Raw genomic sequence first — 19,355 nt, 5'->3', positions numbered from 1 at the left:
TTTCTGTTTCCAAGTCATTTATAAGTATATTAAGAAGCAGTCCTAGCAGGCTCCTTAGGGAACACTACTATTTCACCCTTCTCCATGGAGAACATTGACAATTATCTTTGCACCAGTTCCTAATCCATATTAGGACACAGTCTCCCATCCCACAACTTAATTTCCTCAAGAGTTTATGATGAACTTTGTCAAGTGCTGAAAATCCATACAAACAATAGCAACCAGCTTATCTTTAGCCACACATTGTTCACGCTTTCAAAAAGAAAGAAGTAGATTAATGCAATATCTCCCTTGGTTAATTCCATTTTGGCATTGCCTCATTAATCCATGGCTAATATATATGTTCATTAATTTTGTTCTTTATAATAGCCACTACCATTTTGCCCAACATTGATGTCATATTCCCAAGTCTACAATTTCCCCAGAGCACCCTCCAATCTTCAGATGCCATACTAAATTTTAAAGATGAATCGCAGATTAGTAATTTGTAACTCTTTTTTAGTTTTATTAGTATTCTATGGTGTATGCTATCCAGTCCAGGTGATTTACTACTCTCTAGTTTGTCAATTTGTCCTACTCCTTCCAGGTTTATAGAAATGTGTTAACTCCTCCAACTCATCACCGTTAAAAAAATAAAAATAAAAAAAACAACCCAAAACCCAGTGACATTTGACATGAGTACCTCCCCTACATCTTCAGTCAAGACAGGCAAAAAAAACAAACAAACAAAAAAAATCAATCATTTCATCTCTCCAATATGGCCTTCTCTTCAGAGTGCCACTTTTATTTTTTTGTAATATTTTGGTAATTTAAAAATCACTCATTACTGTGTTATCTAAATTTTTTGGCTTCCCTAATTTGTGCTAAGATTTCAGCATCTGTCTATTCTGGCCAGGCAAATGATATCTTACTCCTATCACTGTTCTTTCCCCCTTTACACATGGATTTTTTATCCTTGATTCCACATTGTATTTTGGTTCCTGTAGAATTTCTATTTTATTTTATTCCAGTCATTTTAATTTATAGCACTATCCCTCCACCAATCTGATCTACCTTTTACAAAGCCATGCTAACAGCCTGGAAGCTCAGAGATTTTAAGAGCTTTGGGGCTGTTGCTGCGCAGCTTTGTAAAAGAGGCCAATAGTTTGTACCCTGATAAGACAGTGTTCCATTTGTTATCTTCCTTCTATCAGGATTCAGAGATGCTTACTATAACTTCATTTTCATTTAGTGCTATATATTCCATTTTATAGGCTTCTAACAATATTGTGTGTTTCTATTAACTTGCTCAGAATTTGAAAAATGATAATTTGCTATCTTAAACTAAACCTTAGGTTTGTATACCACGCCATCTCCGCAAGCGCAGAGCTCAGCACAGTTTACAGAGTTAAGAGGAAAGGAACTACAATAAAAGGATATAGGAGAGGGACTAAGGTTCTTTAAAGGTACCTGGTCTATTTTTGCCTTTATGTATTACATCTCTCTCTCAGGGATGCCCCAACTTCCCTTGTTGAATAATGTCCTTCAAAAATACCTTATTCTGAAACATTAACTCATCAGAAACTGTCATTTTTTTCCCCAGATTCTAGTTGAAAAAGGAGAGAATAGCTTATAAAGTGTTGATGCTAGCAATCTAGTTCCACCCTGATTAAGATGGAGTCCGTCCTTTTGGAATAGCACCTGCCCCAATTCCTCCCCTCTGCATTACAGCATTCACACATTGACACCTGAGTTTTGCCTCTTAAGTTATGAATATTAGCAAAAGATTAGGTTCTTATCTTTGCTAATCTTCTTTCTTATAAATCCACTTTATTCCAGGGACCAGTGGGTTATTTCCATCTACCCGACAGGACTTAAACCCCTCCCAATCATACCTCATCACTGTGCCTGATCCTCAGTCTTAAAGCAGCCAGGAACATATGTAGAGGATAACAACAAGAGAGGGGAATGGGGAAACTCCCTGGCAAATAATCAATCCTGCTCATAAGAAATGCAAACTGAAAAACAACACAACAATGAAAAACAAGATAGGTTATAAAACATTAGAAACCTGTATGACAAAACAGTGCTATAAGGAGACACAGCCTGTACTGTCAGAAGGGGGGCACCTGAACTAGGGACCCCCCCAAACTAAGTGCTAAACCCATTGTGATAGCACTCTTATAAAGGCTGGTCAGAAAACAGAAATCCAGCTTACCAGTACTTGTAAAGGCAGATGATCGGCGAATCAACAAAGTATAGGGTGAGTTCCCGGAATAAAGTGTGGATTTACAAGAAAGAAGATTAGCAAAGAAATGGGTCATATCGCCTTGACCCCACTACTGAAAAAAATCTGACCTTGACCCTTCCATACCATCCAGCTATCGCCCAATTGCAAATATCCCTCTCCTAACCAAGATGCTAGAGTCCATCATTTCTTCCCAACTCTCATCATACTTAGAGAGATTCTCTATTCTTTTACCCTATCAATATGGCTTTCCCCTATCCCCTATTCCCCTATCCCCCCTTGAAACAATTTACACTTATGCAGACGACATCCTCGTCCTCCTCGAGACCGATTCGAACCTCACCGACCTGTCTAAGAACATATCATTTTGTATAATGAACCTACAATCCTGGGCCCACACTGTGCAAATGAAATTGAATGAGTCCAAAACAAGACTTCTTTGGCTCGGTCCAAAACTAGATCACCTACCCACCTCCATCCCACTACCCTCTGGCTCCTCTCTGCAGCTTGAGTTCTCGAACAAGGTCTTGGGCATCATCATTGATTCCACATTGTCCTTCAATGACCACCTCCAATCCTTGGTAAAAAAATGCTTTTTCAGCCTTCACATGCTGAGGAAAGTTAGATCCTGCTTACATCAAAAACATTTTACCCTCTTTGTCCAATCCATCATCCTCTCCAGATTGGACTATTGCAACTTTATCTACTTAAGCCTAACTAAGAAAAACCTCCACAGACTTCAATGATTCAGAATGCCGCAGCCAAGCTCATCTTCGCTAAAAGTAAATTTGACCATGTCTCCCCGCTCGTGGCCAAGCTCCACTGGCTTCCGATAATCGCCAGGGTCCACTATAAATGCGCCTGTTTAACTTTCAAAATCCTATATGGTATCCTCCCTCCCTTTATCCCTCTTTCTTGGAATTCCTCAAATCCTAATACCACCAGATCCTCCCAGAAATTAAAACTATCCTTCCCCTCGCTAAAAGGCATTTCCCACACAGGAAAGCTAGGGACCTCCCTCCACTTCAAAATCACTGAGCTCTGGAACAACCTTACCTCCCCTCTTCGGAACTTGAGCTCTCTCCAAGTTTTCCGCAAACATCTGAAAACCTGGCTTTTCTCAAAAAATGTAAGTCTCCCTCCAACTTAGGAATCAAGGAAACTCTTATATCTTGCCATCTCAAGTCCTGTAAATTTTCTTCCCACTTCTACCTCTAACCCTCTGTTGTAGTTCCTTCCTATTTCTCCTACTGTAAACCGCGTCGAGCTCTACGAACGTGGAGATGATGCGGTATACAAACCTAAGGATTAGATTAGATTAGATTAGCAAAGGTAAAAACCTAATCTTTTATTCTTGAACAATCCCAATTTATTCCAGGACCAGTGGGACGTAACAGAGCAGTCCTGAAAATTCAGGGTGGACTTGATGAGCCTGGTGCCAAAACGGAAGCACCAAAAGCAGCATCCTGCTTGGCCACATCAATCCACTCAATTGATAACGACTAGGAAAAACTCTAATTCTTGGAAATTACCCATCTCTCTGCATTCTTATTCCCCCAAAGATGTTCTCTAGCCCTCTGCCCTTCCCTTCTTTCTTCTCCCTCCTCCCTTCTTACTGCCCACCAACTCCATCTCCATCCCCATGTTCTTCATGTCACCTTGAACCTAGACAGGTATAGAGCGATTCAAATATTAGATTAGATTAGACTAGATATCAGCCATATAGTCCACTCCCGAGATCATAAAATCAAAATCATGAAGCACCACAGTGTCAGGATCATGGCAAAGCTTGGAATGGCATGCCCAGGCCAAGAAAGAAGAAGCCAACGCTGCCTTAATACCAGTGGCCACTGAATCAAATAGATGCTTAAGGATGAAATCCACATGCCTAACCTGAACATCCTTCAGGACCACCCCCCTATCGCTAGGAAGAGAAGTATGCCTGGTGACCTGTGCCACTCATGAAGCCACCTTTGGGAAAGTAAAGCGCTTATTAAAAGCATCTGTCATGGGATAAAGCCATGACATGGTGCAAGCACATTTCAAGGGACCCTTGGGTGCCTCACAAATATCCATAAGAATCCAAACTAGGTCAGGGTGATCATGAAATGAGGCAGATGATTGCAGCCTCTGGTCACTCATGAGGGAACATTCTACAGTAACAGGCTGCTCAGACTTCAGCTTTAATTCCTGGAGAGATTCAGAGATCAAATCACCAGATGCGCGTGCTTGAATAATCTGCACATGGTGAGGTCCTCCCATGATCCAGGGCTTCACTCTGATCCAGATCCTGAAGATCTATCAGATCTGAAACATTAGCTGCCAGGACAGATAGGGAAAAATGCTTGAGTACCTGAATAATTTGTAATCTGCATAGAATTGTAGGATATGTGGAATATAAATAAATAAAATAAAGTCTGAGGCAGCTGTGGTGTCCCCCTATGTAAGCAGAGGTATGGAAAGAGTAGCTCAACCGTGGGTACTACTAGCTTACCTGCCAGCACCTCAGAGGGAAGACAAGAGAAAAGTTCCTAGTCCAAATGAGTAGAGGTCCCTGTGGCTGGCACGAACGCCTTAGGCTGTACAAACACCTGGTTGAGGAACGAAGTCTGGCGTTGAGCCTAGGCATGTCTCAATGGAACCACACAGCCTGCGCTAGACCCACTAGCGGACGAACCTGGGTGAGTAAGCTCCCAAGGGAACGGTCCCTGAGCCCCGATCTGATGTGCAGGCTGTCCAGAGGGCGTACCGACATTCAGTGACCCCCCCAGAAGTAGACTTTTCCCAGAGGTCTGCGATCTCCTGCAGACAGAGCTGTCCCCGCAGGGAACCTCCGCAGTATGAGGGCAAAAACTACAAACACACAGACTGAAATCACACAAAATAAAACACAAGCAGAAAAGACAAGCTCCTATAACCTGGCTTGTAGGAAGGAAAACCAATTCCTAAAGGGCCAGTACTGGTGGGTAGACAGAAATAACCTACTGGTCCCAGAATAAAGTGTGGATTGTACAAGAACAAAGGTTTAAACAAACATTTTTTCAATATTCATTGTTCAATAGATACTTCTATTGAATAGAAGCAAGAATCGCTTAATAAAATAGAAATCTATCACTGCATCCCTTTTATCACTAATAATAAAACCCTAAGCACGCATGCGCACTCCTACCTGTGTGATCCGTGCTCTATAGCTTCGTATGCGCAGGCACCTTAAGCAGGGACGCACGAAGGCGACTCCCCCCTCCCACCCTCACTCCGTCTAACACAGCGCGGCCCGTGGTCTGGCTGGCTCCCTTAGTGTCCCTTGCCAAAGTTATTTTTAAGTTCAAAGCCGCCACCACGGCTCTTCTCATAAGCCGCACCTGCGTCAGAAGCCTCTCTGATGTCACAGGGAAGTGAAGGGGGAGGGAATGCTGCTGCTGCTGCACAGGGAAGTGTGTGTGTGGGGGGGATGGAAATGCTGCTGCTGCACAGGGAAGGGTGGGAGGGAAATGCTGCTGCTGCACAGGGAAGTGGGGGGGGGGAGAGGGAAAAGGGGCCAGGGAGCGAACTTGCTTTGCTTTGGGGAGAGGGGTGCTGGGGGAGCAGGGAGCAATCTTGGTTTGCTTTGGGGGGGGAGACAGAAGAGAGCCATGGAGAAATACAAAGAAAGGCAGGCAGGCAGGGGGCCACGGAGAGAGACAGAAAGACAGACAGACAGACAGCGTGAGGGAGAGAGACAGAAAGAAAGACAGACAAACAGACATACATTCTAGCACCCGTTAATGTAACAGGCTTAAACACTAGTATACAATATTTTCTCTCATCAAATACTATCAAGTGATCTTTTTTATTTAGTCTCCTGGCTCCAAATTTTCCACAAACACTACGATCACCACAACAGTTACTAGTCATTCCCTTATTTCGATGATTATTTCTTGATTTTCTGACATTTAAGATGTAACTAAAAGCATACTATTTCTCTTTGGCATTTTGTTCTTAACTCTTACTCTTCGTTATTCAGTCATAACTGGAGATATTTTCTTTCCCAGATATTCTTGATTATCTCAAATTAAATATGGGTTTTGTTTTAAACCCCAACCCTATTTGCTTCAATCTTTCCCTTTCCCCACTCCTCTAATTTTTTATTGTAACCTACCCACTCCTTCCTTTCCTCATGTTTCCCAATTTGTTTGTTCAGTTGGAATGCTGTTACCCTGTTTCTCCAAAAATAATCCCTAGTTAAGATCCCTCCCTCCCATTTCTTTCTGCACCGGAACACCACCGAACCTTCCACTGTGTTATACCTAATCCTCCCTACCATCCCTTTGTGCACTGGAACACTACCGACCACTTTACATACCTCTGAAGCCTCAAAACTAGTGGCAGCGCTTGAATGGGCTGCTTCACAGCCTTTCCCCTGCTGCGTCACTGATGATGTCAGTGATGTTGGTAGTGTTCCAGTGCACAAAGGGATGGGAGGGAGGGATAGGTATAACATGGCACGTGTCAAGGGTAGATACCGTGTTTCCCCGAAAATAAGCCCTAGAGCATTTTTTAGAGCACAAATTAATATAAGACCCTGTCTTATTTTCGGGGAAACATGGTAATTTGTTTCTGTTCCTGTCCCCTTTTCTTATTTTTTTTAAATAATGTTTATTATAAACCACTTAGATTTTAACCTTGGTTTTATATTTGTGATATATCAAATAAATTGAACTTGAACATATAAGACTCTTAAAATATTTTTTTTCAACATACCTGCCTGCCTCAGTATCTCTACCTGTGAGGATCTTTGCTATGTAAATCTATTACCTGGTATCTCCAGTGTCTTTTTTGAATGCAAAACCCAAGAGAGCAATCTTCTTGTCCGTAACAGTGTTAAATAGACAGTCAATAATTCTGGAAGCAAACCTTCTTCTCTGGTAATCATTCATATCTATTACCTACAATTTAAATACAAAAGGACTGTGTGAATTTTAAAGAATAACTCCTTACTTCAAAGAAATGCAGGGTGTACACCAAGCATTCTAAAATGAGTGAAGGAATTACTAGGAGGAGTGTGTGGTGCAGTGGTTGGATCTACAGCCTCAGCACACTGGGGTTGTGGGTTCAAACCTCACGCTGCTCCTTGTGACCCTGGGCAAGTCACTTAATCCTCCATAGCCCCAGGTACGTTAGATAGATTGTGAGCCCACCGGGACAGAGAGGGAAAAATGCTTGAGTACCTGATTGTAAAAACCGCTTAGATAACCTTGATAGGCGGTATATAAAATCCTAATAAACTTGAAACTACTCTGCTGAAGGTGTTGTCTCATCACAATGTGCTGCCTAATGAATAGGCCGGGCTAGTCAGAATCTGCTCCAGGGAATCATTTCTCACATTTCATTCCATGGAACAGTAGCCCGCTCCTTCTCCATCTGGTTTGTATAGCTTTACAAATAAAGGTAAATTAACATAGTAACCATATGAACTAAAGCCTGCGATGTTCTGCAAAACCTTCGCCAATACAAATTAAAGCTTAAAAGATGCCAAACAGTTGTGCAGTGCAGCAAGAAACACACCAAAAATGCAAGCAACTATTTCTTAATGAAAAGAAAAGTCAGCTGTGAAATAGCACACAGTGCTTATATACTTACCCTGAAACATTATCTCTGAAGTGACATACTATAAAGTGGTATGTAGAGATTTGTAACGTCATACTCTCATACATCCAACATCCATGTATAAAACATTTGACAATTATGTACAATGTCCTAGCAAGATTCCTTCCCTATACCCATTTGTATCATCTCACAACTCAGCCCAACCATTAAAGCATCAATACTTGCTGCAGGCCAGGGATCAAGACACCCTCTGAAACTCTATAATTATGGGCCCTAAATATATGACATATTGCCATTACATGAATGGAACCCATTCCTCTTCTTCCTCTCCCCCATCTCTAGCTAAAGCTGACTTAGGAAAAAGGACCCAAGAAGGAATCAAACCCCTGTTCCTCTGCATTGCCACTATTAAGCTGACTTGCAAGATGCATTTAAGCTAATTCTGGACAAGCCTTCCTTGTCCAACTTCTCCATTTATCACATGCAACAATACAGTTCAGGACTTTCCAATTTACAGTTTTCAGAAGTTTTTGTTTCTCTGAATAAACTGGTTTTACTGCATTAAAATAACTAGGGGGCAAGCATGTTATAAAGCTGATACAGGAAAATGCTCTTGGCCGAATATAAAAGCAGCAGTCAACTCTTGCAGACCAGTTAAGAACTCCAAAGACATCACTCATACTATTTCAAAAGAAAAAAGTCTGTACTCTTCCACCAACACAAAAATTATAGAATTGTTGGTCAAGAGGTTGTGAAAGAATCATAGTAATAGAGATGTACATTATATTATGTAATGTTCCAATCTCACAAATAGCTTGAATTTCCCTTGCATTATAGTTTCATTAGTCTCTCTCTTCATTCACAGATTAATTATCTCAGTTCCAGTACAACAAGAAAAAAAAATTGAAAAGAATTAAAGTAAAAACTCTTAGCTTTTATCCCTTTTTACCCCCGTGTCCTGCAAAATCTCTACTTCTGATGCCATTTTATACCTAGTACATGTACTGAATTGGGGGGGTCCAAACTTCTTACTCTTTCCAAAGCTTAATGTCAAGTGGACACAGAAACACCCCCCTTCCCCAAAAAAGATCAGAAATAATGGGAAAAAGATTATGTACTTACCCTGGTAAGCTCTTTTCCAGTAGAGGCATTCTTGACAGTTGGGTAGTGTCCCCAGGGCCGTGTGCCATCTGCAAAAGGAATCCACTCCAGATTTTTCCTTTTGTCACTGGGCTCCTTAGCTCCACCAGCAGTTAGAACTCAAGCACTGAGAGTCACCAAATAAACATGATGTAGAGGCACCTGAACAGGGACAGTGACAAAACTTGCAGAGACGGGACAGGGACAAAATTTGTCCCATTCTCTAGTTGCAACCCCTGTGAAGATATCAGATCTGCATATCATGGTCTGTGAGGCCAATCTGGAGCCACCAGAATGACATGGCCCTGATGGACTGTGATTCGCCGAATGACCCAGCCTATAATTGGCCAAGGAGGAAAGACATACAGGAGAATCTTCTGAGGCTATGGCTGCACTAGAGCATCGAGCCCCTCGCTTCCGGGTTTGGATCTTCGACTAGCAGCAATCCATTTTCTTGTTTCTTGCTATGGTGGAGAAACTCTTTGGCGGTATGGATCCCCTTGCCCCGGTCTTGACCTCGACCTCAAATCCAGTCAAGCTTCTCACAGGGGTTCCACTTCCTGCCTCGACCTTAATCAAACTCTCCTCGTTCGGCAGGTCCTCATTCTCGAGCAAATCTGCTAAGTCTTCTCCTGACGTGATGCTTGCCTCGCTGCCTCCCTCAGGTCAGGTGCCAGCAGTGGTTATCAAACTGCCTAAGAAGCATGTCTCCAAGTCGAAAAGTCGTTCTTCTTCTTCCTCGGAGACTGTTGCTGCGCCAAAAGTGCCAGATCCTCCAATCTCCGAGTCACGTTTGGAGGCTCTGATCCAGACCATTTTGGATCGTCAGTTGGGCAATATCCTTGCCAAACATACTCTTGCCTCGACTCCACTTCCTGCAGTCCAGCCTGAGCACTCAATAGTAACACCTGGAGTTGAGTCCTTGGCTGGGCCTCGCTCTGAATCTCCTCACTCTGTACAAGGAGTTGAGTCTTTGGAAGTGCCTCGAGAGGATTCCACACTCTGTATGCAAGGAGTCGATTCTTTGAGAGTGTCTCATCTGGAGCATAAGCACACTATTCAAGGAGCCGAGTCCTTGTCAGTGACTCAAGATCCCTCGACTTCAGGAGCTCAATCTCTTGTGGTATCTCGATCTCAATCTCCAGCCTCCAGCCCTCATTCCTCGCATAAGGCATCGCCATTCCTGAGGCATAATAATAATAACTTTATTTTTCTATACTGCCATAATCAAGCGACTTCTAGGCAGTTCACATTGAAAGAAGGCTGGACAGTCAGCGAATAACAATAAGTCTAAATAGAAAGCTTACATACTAATTGGAGTTCCATGGGTAAAGAATACATGAAAGGAGCTTCTTGAGAGAAAGAAAAGGCGTTTACAGAGGGGGATATCCTAGTGAGAGGGAGAGGACTGTTTTAGTCAATGAATTTGTCGAATATGGCGGTTTTAATTGATTTTCGGAATGCACTGTAAGTCAGATTGGGTTCATTTATGCAGTTTCTCAGCCAGACTTGCTGTCTGTTCGCTTGGAACTTAAAGGTTGCATAGGGTAAAGACTCCTCGATTTTCTTCTCAGCGAGATCTGCCTGGTTCAAGGCACAGTTCTCCACATCAGTCAAGGCATCCATCGAGGCAAAGATCCTTTTCTCGGACATGCCTCGTCTCTCTACACCTTGAGGCTATTCGAGGCTTTCTACTCTGAAGTCGAGGACGCCATCTCCATCTACTTCTCCTGCGAGGGATTCTTCTCCCAGTGAGTCATCCTTACCTGCATGTTCAGGTCTCAGGTGTGAGTACTCCAGGGAAGCTTTGCCCTCGTTCTCTGCTCTTCAAGGTCATCTTCCCCTCGAGGTGGGCCTACCTTGGAACAGATATCCTTTTCTTCTTTCCTATGTCTCGACCTCCTGCGGAGTCTCTTAAAATATCCATTAATAGATTTCTTTCTCAAACTTTCAAGAGGAACCTTGAAGCAAGCAAGCTGGAATCCCGTTACAGAATGGTCTTTTACATGGGCTTTGAGAAATCTCAATTATCCCATCAATCCCTTCTCATGGAGTCCTCTCTGAAAACGAACAACCCTTCCAAGGTTTATGCCACTGTCCCCCCTGGAAGAGAGGGCAGGACCATGAAAAGTTTGGTCAATGTTTGTATCAGAATTCTCTGATGGCAACTAGGGTTCTGAATTACAATTTTATCTTCATTTCTTATTTCAAGCATTTAGTTGACACACTGCCTGCATATTTCAAGTATGTTCCTCAACATCATCTTGCAGGTTTTCAGAATACCATTACCACTCTGAATCAACTCCACATGCATCTCCTTCAATCTTCCTATGATGCATTTGAGCTTTCCTCAAGGATCATTCCTTCTCAGTGGCCATGCGCCGGCTTGCCTGGTTTTGCATTGTTGACATGGACCCTAATCTTCAGGATCACCTCACCAACATTCCTTGTCAAGGCAATGACTTGTTTGACGACTCCATCGAGGAGGCCACTAAGAAGTTGTCTGAACGTGAGAAGTCATTTGCTTCCATCATCCTTCCTACACCTAAGCCTTCCACCTCTAAGGGCTTAAGGCCTCTATCATCTTACCAATGCTGTTTCCCACAGAGGGCAGATCCTTATACCAGAGCACCTCCTAAGAAACAACCACAGCAACAACAACAGAGGCAGCAGAAACCTCAGACTCCTGCTGCTCCTAAGGCCTCTCAACCTTTTTGACCATCTAGTAAAAAGCATAACCTTCATCGTTCTGCCTCTGTCCTCTCCCCTTCCCTTTGGAGGTCATCTCCATTATTTTTACCATCGCTGGAAGATGATTACATCAGACCTCTGGGTGCTGTCTATCCTCAAGGAAGGATACTCTCTTCGTTTCCTCCAGATTGCACCAGATCTTCCTCCAAAAGAGTATCCTTCCAATCCATCCCAGACCGCCCTTCTTCTTCAGGAAGCTCAAGCTCTGGTGTGTCTCTGTGCCATCGAGGAAATTCCCTTGGAACAGCAGAGCAGGGGGTTTTAAGCCCATTACTTCCTGGTTCCGAAGAAGATGGGCACTCTGCACCCCATCTTGGATCTCAGAGCACTCAACAAATTTTTAGTCAAAGAAAAATTCCACATATTGTCTCTGGCATCCTTATATCCCCTTCTAGATCAGAAAAATTGGTTATGTTCTCTAGATCTCAAAGAGGCTTACACTCACATTCCCATTCATCTAGCCTCTCGACAGTTCCTCAGGTTTCGGGTGGGAAATCTGCATTTCTAGTACAGAGTGCTACCCTTCGGCCTGACTTCCTCCCCCAAGAGTGTTCACCAAGTGCCTGGTGGTGGTAGCAGCAGCTCTGCAGAGCCATGGCCTACAGGTGTTTCCGTATCTGGACTGGCTCAAAGCTTCATCATCTCAGGGGGGTTATTGTAGCAACCCAACGAACTATTTGGGTCCTATTTGGGGTTCGAGGTCAACTTCCCCAAGTCCCAACTTCAGCCCTCTCAAACATTGCAGTTCATCGGAACTGTCCTGGACACTATCCAACTCAGAGCATTCCTTCCTCAGCAATGTCAGGATGCTCTCCTTTGTCTCTGTCACAAAGCATCTTCACTGCTGACAATTTCAGTAAGACACATGATGGTCTACTAGGTCATATGGCATCTACCGTTCACGTGACTCCTTTTGCCAGACTTCACCTCATTATTCCTCAGTGGACCCTGGCATCCCAATGGACGCAGGCTTACGACCCACTCTCTCAACACAAAGTGATTCCTTCATTGAGACAGTCTCTCCGCTGGTGGATACTCTCTTCCAATCTCTCCAGGAGGTTTACTGTTTCAAACACCCCCTCATCAGAAGGTCCTCACGACAGATGCCTCGACCTACGCTTGGGGGGGGGGGGCTCATCTCGATGGTCTCCATACTCAAGGCTCTTGGTCCAGCATGAATCTTCAATGTCACATCAATCTGCTGAACTCAGAGCAATCTTCAATGCTCTCAAAGCTTTTCAGCATCTTCTTCATGACCAGGTAGTTCTCATTCGAACAGACAACCAAGTTGCCATGTATTACGTCAACAAACAGGGAGAAACTGGATCTCTCCCTCTTTGCTAGGAAGCTCTGAAGGTTTGGAATTGGGCAATCCTTCACAACATCTTCCTGAATGCTGTCTACATTCAAGGAGAGAAAAACTGTCTGGCAGACAAATTGAATAGTCTTCTGCAGCCTCACAAATGGACAGTCAAATCCTTGCCTCTCCATCATATTTTTGCTCAGTGGGGAACTCCTCAGATAGATCTCTTTGCAACTCCCCACAACAACAAACTGCCTCAGTTTTGTTCCAGGATATACTCTCCTCACCGCCTCATGGCAGATGCTTTCCTTCTGGAGCGGATGACTGTTTCTCTATGCGTTCCCTCCATTCTCTCTGATTCCCAAGATTCTTGTCAAACTCAAACAGGAGCATGCCACCATGATTCTGATAGCTCCTCGGTGGCCCAGGCAACCTTGGTACTCCCTTCTACTTCAACTCAGCATCAGGGAGCCTCTGCTTCTACCAGTAGTTCCCTATCTGCTTACACAAAGTCAAAGGTCTCTACTTCATCCCAACCTGCAGTCTCTACATCTGACAGCTTGGTACCTCTCCACTTGACTGCCTGTCTACAGTTGTCTCAATCTGTAAAGGACATTTTAGAGGCTTCCAGAAAGCCTGCCACTAGGCAATATTACCATCAGAACTGGACTACGTTTTCTGCTTGGTGTACCATTCATCACAAGGAGCCGCAATCTATCTCCTTGTCTTCAGTTTTAGATTACTTGTTCCATATGTCTCAATCAGGCCTCAAATCCACATCCATTCGAGTCCATCTCAGTGCAATTGCTGCTTTTCATCAGCCTATTGAAGGGAAACCCCTTTCTGCTCATCCTGTGGTTTCTAGATTTATGAAAGGTCTTTTCAATATCAAACCACCTCTCAAACCTCCTCCAGAGGTTTGGGATCTCAATGTTGTTCTTGCTCATTTGATGAAGCCTCCTTTCGAACCAAAGGATATGGCTCATCTTAAATATTTCACTTGGAAAGTGGTTTTTTCTCATTGCTCTCACATCTGCTAGCAGGGTCAGCAAGCTACAAGCTATAGTTGCAGACCCACCTTTCACAGTATTCCATCATGACAAGGTGGTCCTCTGTACTCATCCTAAATTCCTACCTAAAGTGGTTTCAGAATTTCATCTCAATCAATCCATTGTACTTCCAGTGTTTTTTCCAAAGCCTTATTCTCATCCTGGAGAAACAGCTCTTCATACTCTGGACTGTAAGCGTGCTTTGGCTTTCTACTTGCAAAGAACTAAGTTACACAGATCTCCTTTGATCCAAACAAGTTGGGACATCTGATTTCCAAGCGCACCATCTCCAACTGGTTAGCTGCTTACATCTCTTTCTGCTATGCTCAGGCTGGACTGCATCTACAGAGTCGAGTCACAGTCCATAAAGTCAGAGCCATGGCGGCATCAGTAACTTTCCTTAGATTTACTCCTATTGAGGAAATCTGTAAAGCTGCCTTTGATCCTCGGTTCATACTTTCACTTCTCGTTATTGTCTGGATGCTTTTTCCAGACGGGATGGCCATTTCGGCCAGGCAGTGTTAAAAAATTTATTCTCCTGAATTGCCAATACTCCTACCATCCCATTCTAGTTAGCTTGGAGGTCTCCTACATGTTGAGAATAGGCTGCCTGCTTGTCCTGGGATAAAGCACAGTTACTTACCATAACAGGTGTTATCCAGGGACAGCAGGCAGCTATTCTCATAACCCACCCACCTCCCCTCCCCTGGTTGGCTTCTCTGCTAGCTATCCGAACTGAGGAGATGCGCGCCCTGCGTCAGGTGGGAAGGCACTCGTGCATGCACGGTGTGGCAGTCACAAACTTTCTAAAAGTTCTTCAAGCAAGTCTGCTTGCAAAGCTGTCCGCATTTGGGCTCCATGGATGACATCACCCACATGTTGAGAATAGTTGCCTGCTGTCCCTGGATAACACCTGTTACGGTAAGTAACTGTGCTTTATCTCAGGACAAGCAGGCAGCCTATTCTCAACATGTAGGAGACCTCCAAGCTAACCAGTAACTGTGCTACTGATTTCCATTAAAAAAGGCACATGAACATTTACCAGAAGGGAATGTTAAATCTTCCCATAAACATCAGCAAAACCAAGACTGACAGATCCAGATCTGTACACACCTGCTGCCAGTAGCGTGCTACTTCTGGCAAGTTAAGAGCTTCACACAGATATACCAAGTTCAGAACATCTTTTTGAAAACAGCTGCCACCGAATCCTGAAAAAGAAGGAAAACAACTTCTTAAGACATCAGTAACTGAACTTAAAGCACATGGATTTGGTGCTTACACATAAGAACTGCCATATTGGGTCAGACCAAAAATCCATCTAGCCCAGTGGTCTCCAACAGGTGGCCCCAGATGTTCTGTATTACAGCCCTCCAAACCTTCCAGTTCTTTGACTTCCTGTCCACATCAGCCTTCCAAACCTTCAAGTGCTGCTGCACCACCGAATGCATGCCGCCTCTCCCAATACTTGTAGCCCCTCTCCATAGTGTCACATCTCCTGAAAGAACTTCCTGTTTCCAGATGGGACACTAAGGAGAGGGGCTTCAGGCAGTAGGAGAGGTGGCATGCCTTCGGCCGCAGCACCTCAGTACTTGTAGAAGAGGAGGGTTGAGGTGGGCAGAGAATCGAAGGAGAAGTTGGGTAGATCCAGAGAATGTTGAAATCTAGAATGGGATAATGAAAGGGCATCAGTTCACTCCTGGACAGCCGGCTGGGGGTTAAACTGAAGACACCCCCCTCCCTTTTATCAGGCAGCTTTCTTCTGCTTCCTTACCTTACTTATAAATTCTGCCATTAATTCCACACATCTTTGTTTATATATACTGAAAGAACACAGAGAATAACATTTTTACAAGCAAAAATTAAGCTTTTCTGAATATTACCAGCAGACTTTAAACAGGTGGGGTGAAATGAAATGTTCTCAGAAGTTATTTAATAAAAGGAAACTTTCTATAACAGAAGTGGATAGTTAATAACTAAAAAAATGAATCTTACTAACTATGTCCGAGTCAGGTTTCCCCAATTCCACTGCATGCCTGTAAAAGCAGGTCTCTTTTCAGTATGAAATTAAGAATTTTAAAACCTGTCGATTCATTACATGTACTTCACAGCACGCCTATCCAACCCAAAGGCAGAGTAGAAGTGGCTAGTACCTCAGGGACAGATCCTGTCCCTTCTGGCTCCTAAGTTTGGAGGGCTAAGGTGTACAGGTAGATGGAGGTGAGTGGGAGGATGTCTATGGGAGGGGGTGGTGCTAGTGGTATTTGTGACCCTTACAGCTAATCCCTTTATGGCCTTTTAAAATGAAAAAGATTGGAGACCCCTGAGCTAGCCCAATAGGTGTATCTTGTTTTTACAGTGTCTGATCCAGGCTAACAGTATCTGGTAAGATCCCAAAAAGCAGAGGAACTCCCCAGTTATCAAACCCAGTCAAAATCTTGCATGACAGCTGGTGTTCACAGGGAATTAACTGGCCAATTAAAAAAACTATATATTCAAGTATGAAAGGATTTGTGGCAGGTAAGCAGTATGCAAGCCATTATCAACCTATTTGTTTCTCTCTCCTCTCCATCCCACCCCCACAATGGAGCGAACTACAATCAATTAACTTTTGGCTGAGGAGATGGTGCGAGGAGGAGGGCTTCCACTTTGTTAGGAACTGGACTACCTTCTTGGGGAAGAACAAGCTATACAGAAGAGATGGACTGCACCTTAGCACAGCTGGGACGAGGATGCTGGCACGCAACGTCCAGAACGTCATAGACTTGGCTTTAACTGAGAAGAAGGGGAAAGCCGATAGTCGACCTGACCTCGACACATCGGACATCAGTACTTGACAAAGGTACTGAACTGGGACATTGCAAAATAGGACTCGGGTCTGAGGGTGTATGGGTTGAAAAAGGACCTAAAGACGCATTGCAGGGATCGAGGGCACAAATGGACCAGGTAAGCGGCACCAACACAGAACAACAGGAAACAGAGGGGCAAAGTCATTGTGAAAAAGAGCCCAGGACTGAGTGGGAATTAGGAGAGCAGGAGGTGCAGGGGAAACAGGCAGAGGACGTCAAACACACAACAGGAGGAGGACGAAGCTCAGGGGCTGGCAAACCATGAGGGAAACTGCAGGAATACCAAAGCACAAGGGAAACAAAGAGAGAGGACAAAAAACTGGGTCTTAAACTGCCTATACACAAATGCTAGGAGCCTGAGGGCCAAAATGGGAGAACTGGAAATCACAGCCAACAATAAGGACCTAGACATAATTGGAGTCACAGAAACGTGGTGGACTGAGGACAATCAATGGGATGTGGCCATACCAGGGTACAAACTATACAGGAAAGACAGGACACATAAAAAGGGTGGAGGAATAGCGCTGTACATAAAAGACTCCATACCATCAGCCAGAACGGAAACAACAGTACGGGCGGATGGCCTGGAATCACTATGGGTTAAGCTACAGGGAGGAGCAGGAGCAGACATTAAACTGGGTCTGTACTACCGCCCACCTGGACAACCGGAAGAAATCGACCAGGAGATGGAGGCTGAACTGAAGCAGGTATGCAGAAGCGGAAATGTGGTGGTGATGGGGGACTTCAACCATCCTGGGATAGACTGGAGTATTGGGCACTCAAACTGCGCAAGAGAGACAAAATTCATAGAAGTCACGAGGGACTGTTTCATGGAACAGCTGGTCAAGGAACCAACAAGGGGCGATGCCACTCTTGACCTAATCTTCAACGGACTAGGGGGGACAGCAAAGGAGGTGGCGGTATTACCCCCACTAGGTAACAGCGATCACAACATGATCCAGTGCAGGCTTGAAATTGGATCATCAAAGGGGAAAAGAACCACAACGACGGCACTCAACTTCAAAAAAAGGAAATTATGATGCCATGAGAAAAATGGTGGGAAAGAAGCTCAAAAGCAACATAGGGAAGACGGAATCCGTAGAAAAGGCCTGGACCTTATTCAAGGAGACTGTGCACGAAGCACAAAGCATATGCATCCCCAAGTTCAGAAAAGGGTGCAAAAAAAATAGAACAAAAAACCCAGTGTGGATAACAAGTGCAGTAAAGAAGGCGATAAGCGACAAGAAAGCATCGTTCAGAAAATGGAAAAAAGACCAAACAGAGGAGAACCAAAAAGGGCACAAAGAACACCAGAAAGAGTGTCACCGAGTGGTTAGAAAAGCAAAAAGAGAATACGAAGAGAGACTGGCAAAGGAAGCAACAAACTTCAAGTCGTTCTTCAGATACGTCAAGGGGAAGCAACCGGCGAGAGAAGAAGTGGGACCATTGGACGATGGAGACAGAAAGGGAGTTGTAAAAGAAGAGAAAGAGATAGCTGACAGGTTAAATGAGTTCTTCACGTCAGTCTTCACGATGGAGAATATAACCACCATTCCGGAACCCGAGGAGATCGTAATAGGAGACCAAGACGATAAGCTGGTCGATTTAGAGGTAAGCCAAGAGGATGTACTCAAGCAGATCGACAGACTAAAGAGCGACAAATCGCCGGGTCCAGATGGCATTCACCCAAGGGTACTCAAGGAACTAAAAGACGTAATAGCGGAGCCACTTCGACAGATATGCAACCTATCCTTAAAAACCGGAGAGATCCCGGAGGATTGGAAAATAGCAAATGTCACGCCCATCTTCAAGAAGGGCGCAAGGGGGGACCCGGGAAACTACAGGCCGGTGAGCCTGACCTCAGTCCCGGGAAAGATGATGGAGGCACTGATTAAAGACAGCATCTATGAGCACATCGAAAAAAATGGGCAGCTAAAACCGAGTCAACATGGCTTCTGTAAGGGTAGGTCATGCCTCACAAACTTATTGTACTTCTTTGAGGGAGTGAACAGCCAGGTGGATAAAGGGGAATCTATAGACATCATTTACCTTGACTTCCAAAAAGCCTTCGACAAGGTGCCACATGAGAGACTGCTTAAAAAGATATGGAACCACGGGGTACAAGGGGAGGTCCACCGATGGATCAAAAACTGGCTGGCAAACAGGAAGCAGAGGGTTGGCGTAAAGGGCCACTACTCAGACTGGAAAGGGGTCACGAGCGGAGTTCCGCAGGGGTCGGTGCTGGGACCACTCTTGTTCAATATTTACATAAATGACCTAGAGGCGGGAACTAAGTGTGAAGTCATTAAATTTGCAGATGACACCAAACTATACAGCAGGGCTCAAACCAAGGAAGACTGCGAGGATCTCCAAAAGGATCTAACGCGGCTGGAAAAGTGGGCCGAAAAGTGGCAGATGAGCTTCAACGTGGGGAAATGCAAGGTCATGCACGT

At 44.2% G+C, this 19,355-nt stretch overlaps 1 protein-coding gene across 4 annotated transcripts in view; it reads right to left on the bottom strand.

Annotated features, from left to right (window-relative positions):
* Positions 1-19,355, bottom strand: part of UGDH (UDP-glucose 6-dehydrogenase) — a 133,216-nt gene that overhangs the window by 24,246 nt on the left and 89,615 nt on the right. For all 4 annotated transcript variants that reach the window (XM_033947352.1, XM_033947322.1, XM_033947341.1 and 1 more), the window contains 2 exons: positions 15,170-15,264; positions 7,022-7,152 (listed from right to left, as the gene is read on the bottom strand). In XM_033947352.1, the coding sequence (XP_033803243.1) occupies positions 7,022-7,152; positions 15,170-15,264 (226 nt within the window). The remainder of the gene's footprint in view (positions 1-7,021; positions 7,153-15,169; positions 15,265-19,355) is intronic.

This window comes from Geotrypetes seraphini, chromosome 1 (genome assembly GCF_902459505.1).
Source record: "Geotrypetes seraphini chromosome 1, aGeoSer1.1, whole genome shotgun sequence".
In the NCBI taxonomy this organism is placed as follows: Eukaryota; Metazoa; Chordata; class Amphibia; order Gymnophiona; family Dermophiidae; genus Geotrypetes; species Geotrypetes seraphini.
Note: the sequence above shows the minus strand (reverse complement) of the source record. Positions and strands in the feature narration are given on the sequence as shown.